Source organism: Strix uralensis, chromosome 2, assembly GCF_047716275.1.
Source record: "Strix uralensis isolate ZFMK-TIS-50842 chromosome 2, bStrUra1, whole genome shotgun sequence".
Taxonomy (NCBI): Eukaryota; Metazoa; Chordata; class Aves; order Strigiformes; family Strigidae; genus Strix; species Strix uralensis.
This window is the reverse complement of record NC_133973.1, coordinates 7523216-7542602: the sequence shown is the minus strand read 5'-3', so window position 1 is coordinate 7542602 and position 19387 is coordinate 7523216. Positions and strand designations below refer to the sequence as shown.

Genomic DNA, 19387 nt, shown 5'->3' with positions numbered 1-19387 from the left:
AGTGACCACTGAAAGCTTTTCAGTTAAGCCACAGCAAAGCTGCGGAAGTTGAGTGAGGCAATTTGAAGTTGTTTTGGCTCTGTGGTTTAGCCTGGGGGAAAGACTACATCCTGAAAATGGAAGAGGAGATTTATAGCAAACAATCCTTGGATGACTGCAACAACTGACATAGGATTGCTGTGTTTTCAGTCCTAAAAATAATCTGTGTGCTCACACTGAATAGGTCTAAAGATGCTAGCAGTAAATGCGGGCTAGATGAAGTCCTGGATGTGGTCATTGAATTTTTCACCAGTAGTTGGGGAACTAGTAAAAGAATGATGAAGAAAGAATTGATTTTGGGAGATCTTGAGGATATTACAAAAGCTGCTTTTAGAAAATAACTTTGGATTTAATAGTTATACAGGTTAGATAGGCAGGTATATAAAATGGATATGTGGCTGTGTTGGGATTTTGTTTATTTACTACCAGTGAGAGACTACTATGAAATAAATTATTGAACTCATCACTAGTTGAATTGGTAACTTCTCGATGATGAAGGAAGCTTAATTTTTTCAACTTTAATAGAAGAAACTGTCTTCCCAGTCATTTGATGGTAGGAATTTGTAGGAAGGCTTTACTCCCCGGTAAAATAGAATACAGTATTTTGAAAGGATTTTAAGTGTACAGATTACTCAGAAAATAGAAGAAGGGGTTAGTCAGCAAAGTGAGCTGTCTTGAATGTCAGAAATGAGCATAGCCAAAAGTTGCAGCTAAAGCTTGTAAAGGGATGTAACTAATAGAAGATTATTCTTGTGAAGTCAGTAGGTAGAGGGGTTGAGGTAAAGTCAGAGAGTTCAAGTAAATCCTGTGCCTGTATTTTCAGTAAGTGAAACAATGATATAAAGTACAAAAGGAGAGGGTTAATAGAGCTCTGAGAGGAAAATGAAAATGATTACCTTAAAGTCAGAAGCAAAATTAATTGAAAGAAATTAATACACAAGTTGTGAGACGAGGGGAGACTAGGTAAATAAGTACAATAAGGAAGAATACACTAAGGAAACTTGCTGATGATGTTGGATGGTGTCACTGATGTTTAGAAACACTGGAACATCATATGAAGGGGCTACATAATAGAAATGAGGTGAAATTCAGTATTAAGAAATGAAGATGTTCCATGTGGAGGATTTGTTTAAATTAAGAACTTTAAGGACTGAAAGTGAAGGTGTGAAATGACCACAGGAGCTATCAAAGTCCTGAAATCCCAAATAAAGGCAAATACAATCTTGTGAGTTCGAGAAGACGTGTTTCAGATAAAAATGGATAATTATTAATAGTGTCATGGAAGGCCTGATACCTTATCTTGGCTGTTGTGTATGCCTGTGTTTGTTCACGTTCAAGGGTAAGTTGACTAGAGTGGTTGCAAAGCCATTTTCCTGTTAGATACATCTTTTTAGCTCATGGTTGTCCATCTGGTGTTTGAGGTAATTTTGCTAATACTAAAATATAAAAAATTTATTTCAAAATGTTTTAGAAACAAAAGAAATTTTGTACTCTTGAGTATTTGTTAGCCTGAACTTCTTTTTACAGTTAAAATCCAGGGCTTCCCCAAATAGTTTGTATGTTTAATATACAGGTAGTAGTCACTTAAACTAAAAATGGGAAGAAAATGTTATTGCTAAGCGTATTGCAAGAAGCACGAATACTTTAAGCTCAGTCACTTAAACACAGGAAGAAAAGGGGTCTCTAAGCTGTTAAGAATAATGGATGGAGGGAACTTCCGGCACTCTGAAATTTGTCTTTTTGTAGGAGCTTTTAAAAAAAAGCCATTTCAGGAAGAGACTTTTCAGCATAATTAGGCTGCTACCTATATAATCAGGTTTTTATGTTGCATTCAGTGCAATCTGTGACTAACTGATCTTGAATACAGTAGTTTTATGTTGCTTAACAGTTTTTTAAATCTCAGTTGGCAGAATACAATAATGCTTGAAGTAGTGCCTGAAATGTCTTCTGTGAAAGTCAGTTCTGATCATCAGAATTCTTATAAGTGGTTGTCAGGTAGCCACGACTTAAAAGGAGGCTCTAATAAGAAGCACATTTGGGTATCCTCTTTTTTTTTTTAATCGCTTAAAACTCTTTGTGCTATCTGAAAGAAGAGGAGGTTAGAGTAGACTCAATTGTACGTTTGATGTATTTTAAATAGGAAACCTAACCTGTTGAGAGTCTGTACGCACTCATGTTGCTCCACTTTAAAGTAGAAAGTACACAGGAGATCATTTCTCACCTGGTGATTCTGTGCTTATGGAATTTGAGGTAGGTAGCATATTTAATACAGCACATTAGCCCTGTAGAGTAATTTTATATATAGTGTAGTTTCCTAAATTAGAGTTGCGGGTATGTACAATGTATTTGAGATTCTGCATTTGTATCTAGATGCATGGAAATACTGAGGTGTTTAGAATTTGGTTCCCAACCTTTTTTGGATTTAAAGAAGAGGTGTAAGGAGAGAAGTAGCAGTAGAACGGAGCACTAAGAGTAGAGACCTGATCCACAGCCCATTGATTTAAGGGGGGATGTGCTCTTTCCACACAGTTTTATAGCTATTGTTTTATGCTAAGTAGCTCCAAAGTGCAGCACTGTACATGTGAAAATCATCATGGGTAGCTATAAATGCTGATCCACTGAGTTGCATAAGACAGTACTTGGAAAAAGGCCCCTTTGCATAAACAGTGGCAGGATTAGAGGCTAGGGATGGGGAGGAGAGGAAAAATGGTGCTGCTTTCTTTGCAGGAGTGAGCATTTTCAGTGGTTAAACCATCGTCGCCTAAAATTTCTCACTCAGTTTCATTTTTCTTGCAGGCGTTGTCTGGATAGAAAGAACACAGGGCTGTGTTGCATTAACTTAAAATGTGGATTTGGAGTGCAAAAAAGCCCCTGTACTGACTTGCAAAGTGAATTAAGCCAAAAAGCAGCAAAGACCCCTTCACTTCTGAGTGAAAACAAAGGAATATAATTAGTTTGACTAATTCCCAATGTGAAGAAATGTTAAGATCTACTAGTGCAGTAATCTTTTTAGCCCAGGCTATATGCTCTGCCATAGATTTCAGTTCTTCCTTAATAAAATATTTCACTTATTCATGACTTGCAGCCTCGGAGAGTAAAATACAAGTTTGTTGGTCTGATATGAAGAACTGGCACATTGAAGTGACACATCGGTGAAATTTTGCTTTATACCTTCCAAGCTATTGGAAGTTAAGTGATGATACAGGAGGGGAGCGGTTGGAAGCGCATGGCTACAGAGATTAAGAGATGGAGACAGAATATAAAGTGATGTCTTGTTGAAGAGTAATTATTTTCTGACTTCTCTTTTTGATTGCATTTTCAAGGAATCATGACGACCTCAGGAAAAGAGAATTTCCGACTGAAGAGCTACAAGAACAAATCTCTAAACCCTGATGAGATGCGTCGCAGGCGGGAGGAAGAGGGTCTTCAGCTACGGAAGCAAAAGAGGGAGGAACAGGTAATGTACTACAGTTGTGGTAACTGTAACCAGCCCTTAAACAGTCTTGTCTTGCACTGTCTCTGGCTCTTTGCGTCTCTCAAGCCCATTCCTGGTTGTTCCTGCTTTGCCAAATTCATACATAGTGAGTCTGAAATCAGAGTCACTTGCAGACTTCAATGCCTCTTCTGGAGACTCTACAAAACTTAGAGTGCTCCTCATTCATTCAAGTGTAAGATTGGCCAGAGCAGCTTAAAGATGATTTGAACAAAGCTGTCTGAGCTTGCACTGAAGGTGATTGAGGAACTCCTGTTTTGCTTTTTGTTTATGGTGGGGGTTTTGTGTTTGTTTTTTTTTTTTCTACCTGAGTTGTGGTGGCTCTAATTTCTATCTCTGTTCAAAGAGTGATAAGCTGGGGTGAAATGGAAGGAAATGTTGCAGCTAGAATAGGAGGAGGAGAAGGTCTGACTGAGTACTTAGAAGTTGCAGTAATGATTTTTCTTGAGGGAAACTTTTCTTGAGTTGATGTTTATGCCCATAAGGCTGGTACCTTGAGTAGTGGATTTAGTGTATGTTGCAAGCAAAGTGATTGAGAAAAATGCTTGGAAATGGAGCTTCTCTACCTGCTCATGTCTTGCTACTTCATTAACACTGCAAAGTGGCAGGTGCTCTGCAGGTTTAATCAAGAAACAGCAGCAGTGACAAGATGTGATAAAAACCATCTTCTGATAGAAACAGATGGCACTGAACAGTTCTTCCTTTAGTTCTTAGTTGTGTTCATTGGAAGCTTTAAGGGATTGATTCCATTTCAAAGTTGTAACAAAGCTTTTTTCATCAGTGTGGAGGTTTCTGGAGTTCAAATGAAGACAGGAATATGCTTGTGTTTGGAGTGGTAGGTCAAGTCTCTAATCTGTTTAATGTTGTTTTCACAGTGTCACTATCAGATGCTTTCAAGGAAGGGCAGGGAAGGCTTCTGAGAGGGAATTGCAATACTTGTTGATTTTGCTCAGTATCTACAGGTAGCATTTCCAGACTACAGGTAGCACAGAATGTTGTCGTTCTTATTTGTAAAGCTGTTACTAAATTAGGAAAATGATGAGTCATCTTCTGTCTTATCTGTGCCTCTAACCTCCCTTGGACCTGATTACCACAGGTTGGCTAAATAAAGCATGTGGCAGTATTTCTTTCTGTTAGGGAAAATTGTTAGTCCTGACTGGACTAACAATGGAGGAAAAGTGGAGTTGCAAGTAGAGCTGCAGCTCTACAAGTTCAGACCTTGTACAGGTACTTTTCCTTTACGTATTTGGCACATAGCTCATTGAAGTTTAAATTCCCCATTTTTTGCTTTTTGTTTTTGTCTTTTTAGATGAACAACCCCTCAAAAACAACTTCAGGCCTCTGAATTTCACATAACTTGGCAATGTATAAATTTTGGTTGAAGATTGTATTTGGGCACGTGTTTGTTGAGCTTGAGTGGGCGCATCATCCAGTAGCTTAGAAGGAATAGCATCCCGTAAGGATGCCTGTCACTGACCTAGGGTTGCTGTAGACTTAGCAGTTTTTCATACTGTCTCCTTCCCAATTTCTCTGGAGAGAAGAGTAACAGCAGGTCTATGTCAGGACCCTGTCTTGCCTGTCTGCAGTGGTGCAAATCTGCCATGGCTCAGTGCTGGAGTCCCGCTTCCTGAACTTGACAGGTCAAGCAGAACCCCCAAAGCCATCTTGTCATTGCTAGTGTTTCCTCCAAGGAGACAGATGAATCAAGGGGAGAAGCTGTAGCCTCTCTAGTTCTCCTTATGACATCTCAAATTGGTAGCAACCAGGTTCTGTTCATCCCAGTATAACTTCAGTGCCATGTGATCATCCTCCAAACCCCTCTCTTTGCGGTGTCACCTCAATTGTCCCAGCCTCTGCAGTGTTCTACAAAAATCTATTACACAGCAATTTTTCAGGTCTTTAAGCCCCAACATCCTCTGCAAGAAAGCAATTGTCTGCAAGCTAGAGATAGCCTGGGGATGGAGGGGGACAGCAGAGAAAGGAGCATCAGTGGGAATTTTTCAGGAATGTTGGGAAACAGTATTCTAGCACATTGCTGTTTTTGTTTACTCCATGACTAAACTTTCTCCATTTACTGTCAAGAGGAGTCCTGTAGCCAGTATATCAGCTGCTTTCAGGTGATAGTGTATGTCATTTTTACTGCAGCCTAACATGACATGCTGTACATATGTTGGCTATATAATATATATTAAATACTTTCTCTCTCTAGTTGTTTAAACGCCGAAATGTTGCAACAGCTGAGGAAGAAGCGGAGGAGGAAGTGATGTCAGATGGTGGCTTCCATGAGGCTCAGATGAACAACATGGAGATGACTTCTGTAAGTGATGAGAAAGGAGTACACTGTTTGTTGAAGCTGGGAAGGCCTGTTGTGCAGTGACTTGAGGGGAATGGAATTCCAGAAGAATGTGAAAAATGGCATTCAAAGAGCTTATGGACAGCTCTTAAACACCTGTCTCGGTGAACTGCCCTGAAACAGATTACATGAGAGAAAAATGTTACAGATAGAATGAGTGGTTGCTAGGTGGGTATGCTTTCAAGAAAATTAAATAACATGTCATTGTTCTGGGCAGGCTGATTACTTCCTGGTTTTGATGTTCACCATTATGAGTGATTTTTGTCAACTGTTGCCCACAGCTGTTGGGGTTTTTTAATCTGAAATTCATAATGCTTGAAACATGAAAATACAAATCAGGCAATGTGTTATTGCAGTTTACAACGTAAGAAGGGACTCAGTGAAAATCTTTGATAGCAGGCTTTCAAGTGGCACTGTTTTTCGCCAGGGTGTTGGAAACAACCTAGCTTGTCTATCTGCATCCTTTCCAAGATGGAGTTTCATCTACAGAAAATCTTTTAGTGGAAATTAGACTTTTCTGCTTTTCCCCCTGTTTCTTTACCACAGTCCTCTTCCTGGAAAGAGAAATGGTAAGGGAAGGGACTCAGGCTGTAACAGAGAGGTCTAAGGAAAGTGCAGTCCTCACTTGCTGTGTGGACTTTCTCACTTGTGTCTGTATTCAGAGTATGCCAATGATGTTTTCATAGAAATTGGGCTGGGCTTGGTTTCTGTTGGTGGTTATACCAGCCTTGAAAATTACGGAGAAACAGAGAAATGCCTGTAAACAATGTGGTAGATCACTAGTAAAATATATTGTTTTAGTCTTTGAGATAGTATTTAAATGTCAGACAAGTCCTAAATACCATTTAATCGTTTGTGTGGAAGCTTATATGAAATTAATAGATAGTAAAAAGTAAGGAAAGAAGCATATCTGATTGAGATGGATACTACCATTATACAGTTTACTAATTTAATATCACTTATTTCAGGGTCTTAACAGTTGAAGCTGTTAGCTGTTGCAGACAAAGCTTAAATATTTTCAGCACTGTTGTCTATCTCCCTGTCTATCTAAAGGAGGGTTTGGATCAGATCTATCTAAGGATTTAGATCAGAAATGGAAGAAAAAAATCTCCTTATGCTTCTCTACATGGGTTTGCATGTGTGATGAACAGAATGTCAGATTTTACCTGGCATAAGAAAGGTTGCTGATTTCATTTGGCTGTATTAGTGGAAACCCTTAGTATTATGGAAGATTTAATACTCTTACTTGATTACAATGACAAGCATTAGGTTTGTCAACTCTTCTAGAAATGACAGATCCCATACATTTTGGTGTAAGAGGATGAGTCAAAATGTACATGTTACAGAAGTCTAAGCAATAGCTTAATCAAAATGGTGTTCTTGTATAACAGTAATTGCTATTCCAATTTGCACTCCCTTTTGTGGAAGCTGACAATTTTACACTTATTTTAGAGGAGGGGAGATAGAAAAAAGGGGGAGAGAATACAGGTAAGAGGTTCTGAAGAGTAATTTTCTTGCTGTATTTTAAGTAAAATTTGAATTTTGGCTTCCAGAAACAAAAGACTACACTTAAGAATGATGCTGCTTATGTAGATGTACATGTATGATGACTCATTTGTTGTCCATGATGGTCTTATCTAGGTTTTTACTCAGTAAGAGATGAACTTGGTACAGATTTAGCAAATGTTGTACCCTTTAACCACTAATCCTGATTTTGTTTTCCTTCTTGCTCTCTACCACTCTCATTCTGTCTCCCCTACCTGAATCCTAGAGTGCAGTCATCACCTCTGATATGATTGAGATGATTTTCTCCAATAGTCCAGAACAGCAGCTTTCAGCCACCCAGAAGTTCCGAAAGCTGCTTTCTAAAGGTAAGGCCTGAAATTCTTGGAGAAAAATGTAGAAGTGTCCCTGGCATATGTTTTCACTTTGACAGCAATAAAAATTGAGTTTCATACAGAAATTTCTGGATGAAACTCTGTTTTGCAAAATGTCAGCTTAGATGTATGTAATAGTCACTTTTTTTCTTGACATCTGTGTATCTACTAAGTGGTGCAGATATGAATGTAAGTTTAAATATTGTAGGCAGTGTCTCTATGGTTCAAATATGCTGATATACTGAAGTTTCTCTGCATGTGTGCATGCCAGAGTGACATCACAGAACTACTGCTGTGAAGCTGGTCTGCCTAAATTACTGAGTGCATTAGTGTTTTGAATCATGTTACCTCATTACCTCAAAATTCGGGCTGGAGTCTTCTTACAGTGACAGATAGGAATCCATTGCCTTTTAGTAAAGGTAAAGCAGTATTGTAGAAAAAGAACACATTCTCAGAAAAGAGGAGTCAGTATGTCATTGGGTATTATTTTGATGCAGTAATTTGAGAATTTCCCTACAAAGAAATGTATCTAACTATGCTTTCTATTTTAAATAGAACCAAATCCCCCAATAGATGAAGTCATAAGCACACCAGGAGTGGTGGCCAGGTTTGTGGAGTTCCTCAAACGAAAAGAAAACTGTACATTACAGGTATACAAATATAAATATATCTGTCTTCCTATATTATGAAGGCATTTGGTGATGCAAATTAGGTAGGAAAAAACCCCAGTGATTTGTTTTATTATCTGTACTTCCTCTTTTTTTCTTCACTAGGTTAAAAAAGCTATCTTATCTTCAGGGTTTCTAGCAGGACCTCTGGGGACAGGAGAGAGAGAGAGAGAGACCTCTGAGTTGCATTGTGTGATTGATAGGATGAGAACACTTTGTCATGTAACGAAAACAGAGTTTAAAATTTGGACCTCAATGGATGAAAAGCCTTTAAGCTAAACTTCAGTGTTTGTCTTTTTTTGTACTACTTGAAGACAGTTTTAAATATTTTAGAATTATTACTTAAAATTTTATTAAATTAATAAAAGTTTAGAATTAGAATCCAAAATGAGAAACACAGAAACTTTGAAACTTACTTGCTTTGGTTTGAAAAAATGGTGTCTGTTACACTGGTGGTTAATTTGCTTGGACTTGCTTATTTGAGCTTTGTTTCATTTCCATCTGTCCTTTTTTCTGGTCAGAGTTCTTTCTTCTGGGCTGGTAAAAAATGAAAGAAAATGAATCATTCAGTAAAAGGAAGGAAAAAAAATCTTAACAGTAACCATGAAATGCAATACATAAGTTAGAATCAGTGTTCTTTCAAAATGCGTAAGGCAACAAGTTTTTTAATGTCATGTGAAATCCAAATTTTGGTGAGTGGAGATATGCAAAAAATTGATACTTTCTTACACATTAGAGAAAAGGTATCATTTACAAGAATTACTTTTTAAACTGATATCCACAGAATTCCAAAGGTCTACCTTTGAGCAGTCTGTGGACAGTAACTAAGACTATGTCAGTTGGTTTGCAACTCCAGTGGAAAGTTTGTAAGCAATGTGATACTAAAAAAAAGGAATGCTTTTTATTATGTATAGGGCTCTAGCATGAAAGCCTGAGACAGTCAGGTAAAGGGCAACAAACTCCTAAAATAAATGTGAAGGATGTATTTGAATAGGAAGGGAAAACAAGGGTAGAGGGTACTTCATCAAATGCAGGTACATCTCTAGTTTTAAAAACTTCAAAAGCAATCATAGAATGAGTGAAATTCTCATGGCCTGACTGGTGTAACATGTATTGGTTTTGGCATGGGAAGAGCAAAAAACAGTCAAAGTTGAAACTTCTAAGCTTGTCCTAAAGACTTTGTAACACAGCATTGAAAATATAAACCTGAGCACGTTGCTCTTGATGTTCCGTTCCAACTGGTTAATTTTCCTTCATCTTGCCTAATCTGTCTGCCTGCCTGGCAGTTCAGGGTCTGCAGGTAGAACTTTTTGCTGTGAACAGTTTGGAACCTCACTTTCTTGTATTTGTATTTTGTTGTATTTGTTTTTACTGTCGGTGTTTCCAAAAGTGTCCTTGGCACCAGCATAGATTTTGTGCTTGCCATTCTAGGCATTCCTGACTCTAGTTTAGCTATAGAAGGAAAGGGTTTTCAACTCAGTCTGGAAACACTAAAGTATTTTCTTTTGCTCAGATACTGTAGGCACTTTTATCACCAGTTGAATATGGAAACTTTTATGTTGATGAACTTCGAACTTTATGTGACTTTATGCTCAGTTTTTCTTCTGTGTTGTCAATGGAAAATTCAGTAAAAACTGAGCTTCTGGTATCAGTGGTAGGAAGACCTAATTTGTTTGGAATTCCTTTGTCCAGTTTTTACTCAAGTGATTTCAAGACTTAAAAAAAAGCTCCCCTCTTCTCCATGATCACTTAAACCATACGTGAACAAGTACATTTGTCTCATGTACAAAATCTTTTTGTGATGGCGAGAGAAATCTTAAAGAACAATACCACAGAGATACCAAGATCATCCCTTGGGTGAGGTTTTCTTCCTGTTAATTAACTTACCATGAAGTGTTTTGTTTTTCTGTCCGTTGCTGTTTGTATATGGCTGTTCCTTAGTTTATACATCCTGGAGCATCAGGTGTCCACAGTGGAGAGGGAGGAGAGAAACTGTCACTCAACTAACCTTTCTGTAACTTACACCATCTGAAATGTTCAGTGGTGCTCACACAAGTGCATCACCTAATTCACCCTTATTCTAGTTAGATGTTGGGAAGAGCTCAGTTTTAGCAGAACTTCATTCCACAAAAGATGGGGAGATCTTGTGATTAGCTCATAATCAAAACTTATTTTATAAATATTTGAGGTAAAGTACAGATTTGAGCAAGAAGTACCTGCTATTTGGTCTGATTAATCTGTTTATACATAGTGTTTCTTTTCTGTTATGGGTATATGACTGGAGACAGTGTGAGTCTCAGAGCTGTGATTAGTTCAACTTGGTGGCATCCATTAGGAAGCCAAAGGGCAAGTTCTAAAACATGAGTAAGAAACCTCTGTGGTTGAAAGATGACTAATAATCCTGTTATACTGTATCACAAAACCCTGGATACTCACTTCAGAGAAAGTAAAATTGCATGAAAGCAAGTATGTTTTATGTTGGCCTTAAACTCTGGCCTGAATGTTTTGCTTCTAGTTCATTAATGATGAGTATTTCAGTTTTGATGTTGTGTGTTTCTGCGTTATTGCAGCCTATACTCTGTGTATTACAATGGTGTATTTTGAAATTGTTTATTCTGATCACATTTTACCAGAAGATAATGTCTCCTTTAGTTGTTCAGGAGGGCAGTATTAACTGTATTTTTAAAACCGAAGTCTTTAATAATTAATAACGCTTAAAAATGAAAAGCCTTACAAGCCTCGGCTTACTTGTTGACTTCTTAGTTCAGGCCCATTTCAGGATTTTGTGCATCTCCTTAGCAGGAGTTGCTTTTATGATTAAATCCTAAATATAAGTCCCTGCTGCTCTTCAGAGATAGCTAGTCTTGGAAAGTGTATCAGGATTTTCACTGGAATACTGCTGGATCAACATCAGCTTAATAAAATTCATTAGTAATGTCAAAATCAGTCATTTATACCATACAACTTTCCATTTTTATTGTTAGGTCATTTTTACCTTTTCACTCAACTTTTAGCAGTCTTTTCATTCTCTAGATTCTGAATGTATCTGATAGGATTTAAATTTAGTAGTGTAGTGTAATAATTTTTGGATTGAAAAGCATGCAGAAATCTACTAAAATTGTATTTTCTGAGTTCTGTATCAGGTAGTGTTAAAATTTACATTTTGGCTTAAAAAGTTAATGCTTGCTTAAGTTGAAATTAAAATAAAGATAAATTACAAAAACAGTTAAAGCAAAAGATACAAAGTGTTAATTCAGGATCTCAGTTTTGCTTCAAGTCTTGAATAAAAATATCATACGCTAATAACTCTTGGCAGCAATGCTGATCACCAGAGTTGGAGTACTTTGCTGTAGTTGTAGAGTTCTACCAGATTGTGATCACAAAGGTTTTTGTTGTTTTGGTTTTTTTTTGAAATCACATTTCCCTTTTTTTATTTAGGGGTTTGTTTTTGTCTTAATGGCTTTTGTTTGCTTTATATCAATCAAGCTTTGTCAAACAATGTCTCTTTGTGCATCTTCAGGAATATCATTGCTGATTCAGTGAATGCAGGTATCGGATGTCTTGTAGGAGGACTCATTTTTTGTGTATAGGTCCTTAGCTAGTAAGGAAAGGCAGTAGAACAGACCAAAGGTAATGTAATTGCATAGCAAAAAATAACATTTGAAAAGCCACAGCGAACCTGATCTTGTTCTTATAAGGAACTTCTGCAAATTTTGGTTTCAAGTGATACTGATAACTCTTCACTCTGATTCTTACTTTACAAATTGTTTGTGTTAATTAGTAATATCTTGTGCCTTCCCTATGCTAATTCTTTCTGTCTTTAAAAGACACATAGTCTTCATTTTTGGCGTGGCACAGAAGTCTCCTAGTAAACTTTCTTTTGTATTTTGTTTTGCAGTTTGAAGCTGCGTGGGTGCTGACAAATATTGCCTCGGGAAATTCTCTTCAGACTAGAATAGTGATCCAAGCAGGAGCCGTCCCCATCTTCATAGAGCTGCTTAGTTCAGAGTTTGAAGATGTACAGGAACAGGTAAAGATAAGAATGGTGTTGGGTGTTTTGTGTGTGTGTTGGTTTGTGGGGTTGGGTTTTTTGTTTTAGTTTTTTGTTTTTCTGTTTGTTTGGGTTTGTTATGGCTTTTTTTTTTTTAATTGCCAGAAAAGGAACAAGGCTATCCTGTAAGAAAGCCTGTAGAGGAAATGTAGTGTTTGGCAGTTTTGAAGAACAGTACCTTTCTACCTAGTATGTGTTAAGATATCTAAGCAAGCATTCTATTTTTCTTTTTCTGGAAATCATATTTAACAACAGCCAATGGTGTACTGCATTTTGATCTCTAATGGGTTAATATTTTTCTGTGTATTGAGGAATTCAACAAGCCTTGTTTAAAAAAATTGCTTTAGAGATGAAATGTTCATGCTTGTTTCTCCTGAAGATAAAGCATGAGTGGAATTTATAGTGTGCTCTCTATAGAGAAAACTATAATTTGTTCTCTATGTTCATTGCAGAGTAGATGAATATTTTTAAAGGCCCAAAGGGATCCGTGAAAAGCATTTGACTTAGTAATTTCTGCATGAGGTCCATAGCTTGTGTTTGAGCAAGGATGTATTTCAGACATAAAATCTTACTTTGAAGACTTAGGGTGATGAAATATGTTAACAAATAGAGTTTCAGTTAATCCTAAATTGAAAGTATGTACCTTTACCATACAAATTTGACTAGCTTTGGATCCAGGTATTTGCTTTTCTTTCACTGTCTACTCAATTAGTAAGCTCTCTGTTTTTTCCTATAGCTGTTTACAGATCATAGGTTAAGCTTTTCTTGAGCAAATGAAATTAAGCTCTGAATTCTTATTATGAGGGTATTTCTGTGGTGGTTGGTTTGTTTTTCGGTGACTCTTTTCTGAATGTTTCTTTGTTTCAATATCCTTTTGTGGTGGTGAAATTAAAAGCACTGGATATTCCAGTAGCACTCTTTCAGCAATGCTGTTTGCAGAGGTAGTACCTCATTTTTGTTTCTGCTTGATACTTTGGTGTGTAAATATCCAAGATGTCTTTGCGGACTCTTTGCCACAAGCTGGCTGCGAGCTCAGGTTAAGCTGATTATCCAATATGATCCATTGTTCTTTTCAGAGTCACTGACTTCCAGGGTTCAGTTCTCCATCCTGTAAGTGTGACCTCTATTCTCTGTTCCTAGATGTCTGACCTTGCATTTGGCTGTATTGAGATGCATGATTGGAGGAGTCCCGACTCATAAGCATTGGATCGCTTTGTGTAACTTGCCTTTCTTATAGCTGGCTCAGAATGTACCACCTGTACTTGAGGTTGCCTAACATTTTCCACAAGACAGATTTTTTTTTTCTCAGTTGCTTATAGCTTTCTAGTTGTTCCACTCTGCAACTTTCCATTTTCAACAGTCTGTCTAAGGCTGAATTATTTTTGAAAAGGTTTTTTAAGAGAAATTCAGGTGCTTGAGAAAATTATATTTAAGGGAATAAGTATATTTTTTTGTCCATTTTTTATCTTCCTTTGAGGAAATGAGTCTGTTGTTGTAGAAACTAGAAATGGGATAGGGAGCTTGCCAAAATGGCAGATAAATGCTGTGTTCTGCCCATGTGAAAATCCATCCAGACTTAGCTATATGATGCTTTTTAGTTTGTTTTTTGGGGGTTGAAATTGGTGGCATCACTTTCCAACAGTGCTGTTTCTGCAGAATGTTTGGTACTTTGAGTGTGGGAAGGGCTACTCCATTTTTTTGCTCCTAATGATCTTCTGTGCAAGAGCTAAATTTTTTTATTAGGTGGTTGTTGTTATCCCTGCTGATGTTCAGAGAGCTGGTGGGAAGAGCAAACCTGTTTAGAGTGAGTTGTGCAGCCTTCAGCCTTAAGATGTGTGAATTAACAGAAGAGCTTAGGGGCCACAGTTAAGTAGTTTATCTGTCTCCTTCCCCCTCTGCCTCCTAATAAACTGCTGACATGTTAAAGTTCAGATTGCAGCAGGCAGAGTGAGTTGTAATTACCAGAAAATATTTTTCTATGCAATTCAGGTGCTGAATCCATGATCTCTCTGTTACCAGTAAGTCTCTAAATACCAGTTACAAATTGCTCTGTGGTAAGCTGTGCTAAAGAAGACAAATATACCACTGTGAAGTGTTACCTACGCTTTTTCATAGTGGGTTTCTGTGTTGCAGGTGTAGAGATTGCAGCCCTGCTCACAGCTGACTTTGGGTTTAATGCAGGCCAACATAAAAGAAATTCTGGCTTTTTTCCAATAGCTTTAAAAAATCCCAAACGTTTCACCATAATATCTACGAAAACAAAAATTAAAAGCATTAAGCATTTAAAAGTTAGGTCTCGTACTTCTGCATTACAGGATAGCATTAGTACACAATTGCATAGTATTTTTCCAGATGACTCTTGTCTCATTCAGTGTATGTACAGATTGTTGCCCTGGTAACAAATAAGTGGGTAGTAAAGGAGGCTTTTATTTGTCACACTGTGGCCCTGTTTGTTAAAGTTGGAACATGTTATAGTGAATGAAGGAGAAAAGGGAAGAGATTCTTATGATTAAAGCGATTGCAGGTTTCTGAGATAAATGTATCTTCTGCTTAGTGTCTGATGCTGGACAATCCACTTATATCGGTTTTCAGTAAGTGGATACTAGTTCTGTGTTTTTTGAATGCTCAATGTGAAATATTTCCATTTCGTTTTGTAGTTGAGGACAACTCAGCACTTTTGCAAGTGACTTTTGTAGTTAGGTCTGTGTTTTGAGCAGATCTGGTCCTGGACTTCTCAAGCTGGATTTCTGAAACAGGAAGATATTTGGCCATAATTTCCTCCCTTGTGAAGTGGTGATTCTTATCTTTTTCTCACAGTAGTATTGTGAAGATTATTATTTGCAAGCAACTCTTAGTACATTTGCAACAAATTTCAAAATTATGGGAAAATACAGAAAATGTTCAGGGCAGATGGGCCAGAAGCTAGTCCTGCAACCATATAGTAAAGGATGAAGAGAAAAAGAGATATTGAAACCTGGGTTTAGCAAGCCATTCTTTGTGCTAAGTGGGTTAGTAATTCTGTAGAAGGAAATGTTAGTGGTAATATAATTTTGAATATGTAGCATAACATAAATGAAAAAAATAATCTTTAATAAAAATAATTTATATTTAATATTATCTTAATTTGACTTACTGGCTAATCGTTGTCCACCGTTGTTGTGTTACAGTAAGTCAGTCTTACAGACTTACACCATTGAATTTTTCTCTTATTTCAAACTTCCCTTAGCAGTGGCTCAGGAACAGATACTAATTTGCTTTATCTGATCATGATTTTTCCAACAGTTACTTTTCATATTTATAAACCAGGTTTAACCTAATGTGTTGCACTGTTTCTTTTGCATATGCTAGTTTCTGAGTCTAGTGTGATTCTAAATCAGTGATTTCATAGAAGTCTGTGTGAGGGAATCTTTATAACTATGTTTATTAAACAACATGTGTTTTAATGAAATTATGTCTTTTTGCAAGATCTGTTTCCCATTAAGCTATGCAGGCTGACATTTAATTACCGTACCATTTTTTAACTCTTTCATTGTTTGCATTGTATATCAGTCTTTCTCAGATTGTGTATCAGTCTTTCTCTGTGATCAGTGGTCAAATCATTTGGCATCCATTTTTCCTGTCAAAGAAACTGTTTATTACAGAAACTACATCTTCATTATTTGTGAAAAGCACTTTGACTGCATCTCCCCATTTCTGTTTTTGTGTGTACTGATTTTTAGATTTAGTCAGTGGCATATGTCCTAGCCTTCTTCCGCTTATCACATTTTTTTCTTCCAAAAGAGATCTAGAAATTTAAATATGCCTGAAATTATTTATATTGAGGGACTCTCTCAAAGCTATGCTTAAGGTTGATCTAGCTTCAGTGCTGTCTTAGCTGCAGTTCTTTCTTGAGTTCCCCTGCTGAGGTATTTAAAACCCAGATGTCAACTTGGGTTTCCTTGATGAACATTGAATTTCCTTCAAAAACCATGTAAGGCATTATGCTTCTTGCCTGAGATGATGGAGATTGTGTCACAGTGACAGATACGTGTCATTGTGCTCGGCTGGACAGCCGGTGGCAGGAGCATCCCCAGCTGCCCTGTTCTCCTTTGGAAACGTTTGCATTTTCAGCTAAAGCAACCAATGTGTTTTTCCCTCAGTATTTTTCCATTTCTAGTTGTATTGCTGTTCCTTTTAGTAACCATCATTTGTTTGGCAGAGGTGACCTGTGAGTCTGGTGTCCAAGTTCTGTTTCGCTTTTACATCAGCAGTCCTTCTAACTAGGTCTTAATAATCAAAATCAGGAAAAACAGTTGAGGCATGAATATGAGCTGCCTTCTCTGGATGGATGAGATGTGAGAAATAAGGAACGATGACCACCCCAGCCACTGAAAGAAAGGTGTTTTCTGTATTGGGACATAGTAGAAGTAATTCCTTAAAGATTTGGCCTTCTGGTATCCTTCCTTGTGTCCACTTATCCAGTCACAGTTGTATGCAAGCTAATATTCACCATCTTCGTTCCAGCATTAGATCCATTCCCAAGTCAGTGGCCAAAAGTATAGAAAGTGTTGATTCACGCTTGATAGTATTTCTTCTTCACCAAGAGGCACAGACTTTACGCACTGTTGATTGGTTTAGCACTTGGTTTAAATATCTGAAGGCCTAATGAAATAATGGCTGAGAGCCTTCAGAATCAGGGGAAAGTGGAAGGTTGTCAGAAAACACATGGATTATTTATTCGCAGAAGGCATCATATGGCTCAGCAATACTCTACAAAACTTGTGCTTTACTGGCTACTGAAGTTGTCCAGCACTGCGGGAGGAAATACTGGAGTTTAATGATGAGCAAAATAAACTGGAGACCTGCAACAATCCCTACTCCACTATTAGCAGTGAATGGAAATTTATACAGGTGTATAAAAATAGATGCTGTCAATTGACAAGGCAGCATTTGCATTTTCAGTTCACACACAACGTTGCTACTCAAGATGTTGGTTGAAACGTCAGCTCACACATCTTAAAATTACAGGTTCTTTTCATCTTCAGGTCTGGATGTAGATATTGGAAAGTACTGAAATGGAATTTTTTTAGAGTAAAATTTTTTTTAAATTTCATAAACTCTGAAATTTAATGGAATTAAATATCCTTTTACTTCTGCAACTATCCAGAAAAGAAGATAAAAACATTTGGGATGTGTAGAATGAAGCCAAAATGTTATGGGAAGCAAGCCATTTGTGTTTTGAGGAGTGTGCAGAAGCAGCAGTGGAAATCATTGAACATTATCCAGACAAACAAACCCTGAAGACACCAGTTCACATGTCATCTGTGGGAACCATGACAGAGCTTTGTATTTATAGCAGTGTCTGACGAGAAGAGTTTAAATGAGCTTTACTTATGTTCCTCACTTATCTGAAGAGCTGAAGTAATTCCTTAAGGAAAGATATCTTGTTGAATGAACCCTTGCATACTTTTCTAAAGATATTTCAGTTTCTTTGCATCTTGTGTACTATCAGTCATTACCATTACAAGGATTTCTTACAACATTCTCTCTTACCAGGTCCTGTGATACCAGACTACTTGGCCAGACTTCTCTTGCCATAAAAAAAATCAAGACTGGGAAAGCAGTAGAGATGCTATTTGACTCCCCTGGTCAGACTTTTTGATGTGAGATTTGCTGTTGCAAAAGCAGTCTGTTGTTCAGGGTCAGAATGGATTCTTGGATTAAGTGATTATCACTGTTGTCAACCCTAAAAATAGATATTGCTATAATGGCAGAAACAAAAGTCCACAGACAAGTGAAATATGGCTTCCAGGGGTGTTTTAACATGTGTAAGGGTGTCCAGGCAAGAAGATTGTATCTTCATACAAAGTTACCCACGTGTTCAATAAAAGAAAATTATTGGAAATTCTAACATTTTCACCTCTAAATGTTTTTAGATGATCCACAAATTTTTTCAGGGCCAGCTAAAATCTTTGATTCATTCCGCAGGTTTCTCATTGCAGCAGAAATACAAGCATCACAGTGAGTGACGAGTGTGGCTTTTTATCATTCCGATACAAATGACATTTTGCAGGAGGCAAAATGTCTCTGAGAGACATTTGAGAGACATAAGAGAGCTAAATTTTTCCAGTAGCTGACTTCTTCATCTTGAGTCCATGAGGCTGCCAGACCCAAGGTTATACTTTATTTCAAACAAACTGTTGTCACAACAGTTGTAAAATAATAAGAATTGGAATGAAAAGTAAGTTTTCATGATTAAGATCAGTTTGGGGGGGGACATTGCATAGTAATGGCTGTGCTGCTTCACAGCAAAGGTCAGTATAGCTTGGTGCCCTGTCACTGACTGCAGCTGACAGCAGAAGCCTGGAAAACAGTAGGAGAACAAAACAAACTAATCCTTCCCCAGAATAGTCTCCTAGTTTCTTACCAACTTGCAGTTTAGGGACTTCCAATCAATCTATGGTGTTATTGGTAATACTGGTACAGAGGAGGAATCTTTTTATTTTGTATCTAGCAAGCTGACATCTGGATCTACATTTTGGATCTACATTTTGGATCTACATTTTGGATCTACATTTTGGATCTACATTTTGGATCTACATTTTGGATCTACATTTTGGATCTACATCTGGTTCTAGTTGTATTAATTTTGCAGGATTTGCTAGTGGTTTTAGGCCTCTGCAGTGGTTGGATTTTGCTTTCTAAAGTAGCATCTTTTTGCCACCATTTAAAAACATGTTACAGTAGAAATCTAATGCACAAATCAGTTGACATCATATGGATAATGAATAAATAGGTTTATTTCAGATTATCCGAGAATTTCCTTTAGGTAACAAATTTGGCTTATTTTGTCAATTTTTTTAGAGGAGTAGTTTATTTCAAGTAGAGATACAGAGAGAAAAACATCTTTTATTTTGTGTGGGAAAC

At 37.3% G+C, this 19387-nt stretch overlaps 1 protein-coding gene across 7 annotated transcripts in view; it reads left to right on the top strand.

Annotated features, from left to right (window-relative positions):
- Positions 1–19387, top strand: part of KPNA1 (karyopherin subunit alpha 1) — a 54126-nt gene that overhangs the window by 9133 nt on the left and 25606 nt on the right. For 5 of the 7 annotated variants that reach the window (XR_012626798.1, XR_012626799.1, XM_074854091.1 and 2 more), the window contains exons 2-7: positions 3363–3496; positions 5742–5849; positions 7657–7756; positions 8318–8412; positions 12329–12460; positions 18449–18481. Coding sequence is in view for 5 of the 7 variants with exons in the window: in XM_074854091.1 (XP_074710192.1) it covers positions 3368–3496; positions 5742–5849; positions 7657–7756; positions 8318–8412; positions 12329–12460; positions 18449–18481 (597 nt within the window). In the remaining 2 variants the exon portion in view is untranslated. The remainder of the gene's footprint in view (positions 1–3362; positions 3497–5741; positions 5850–7656; positions 7757–8317; positions 8413–12328; positions 12461–18448; positions 18482–19387) is intronic. The other 2 variants (XM_074854101.1, XM_074854082.1) reach the window with 1 other exon arrangement.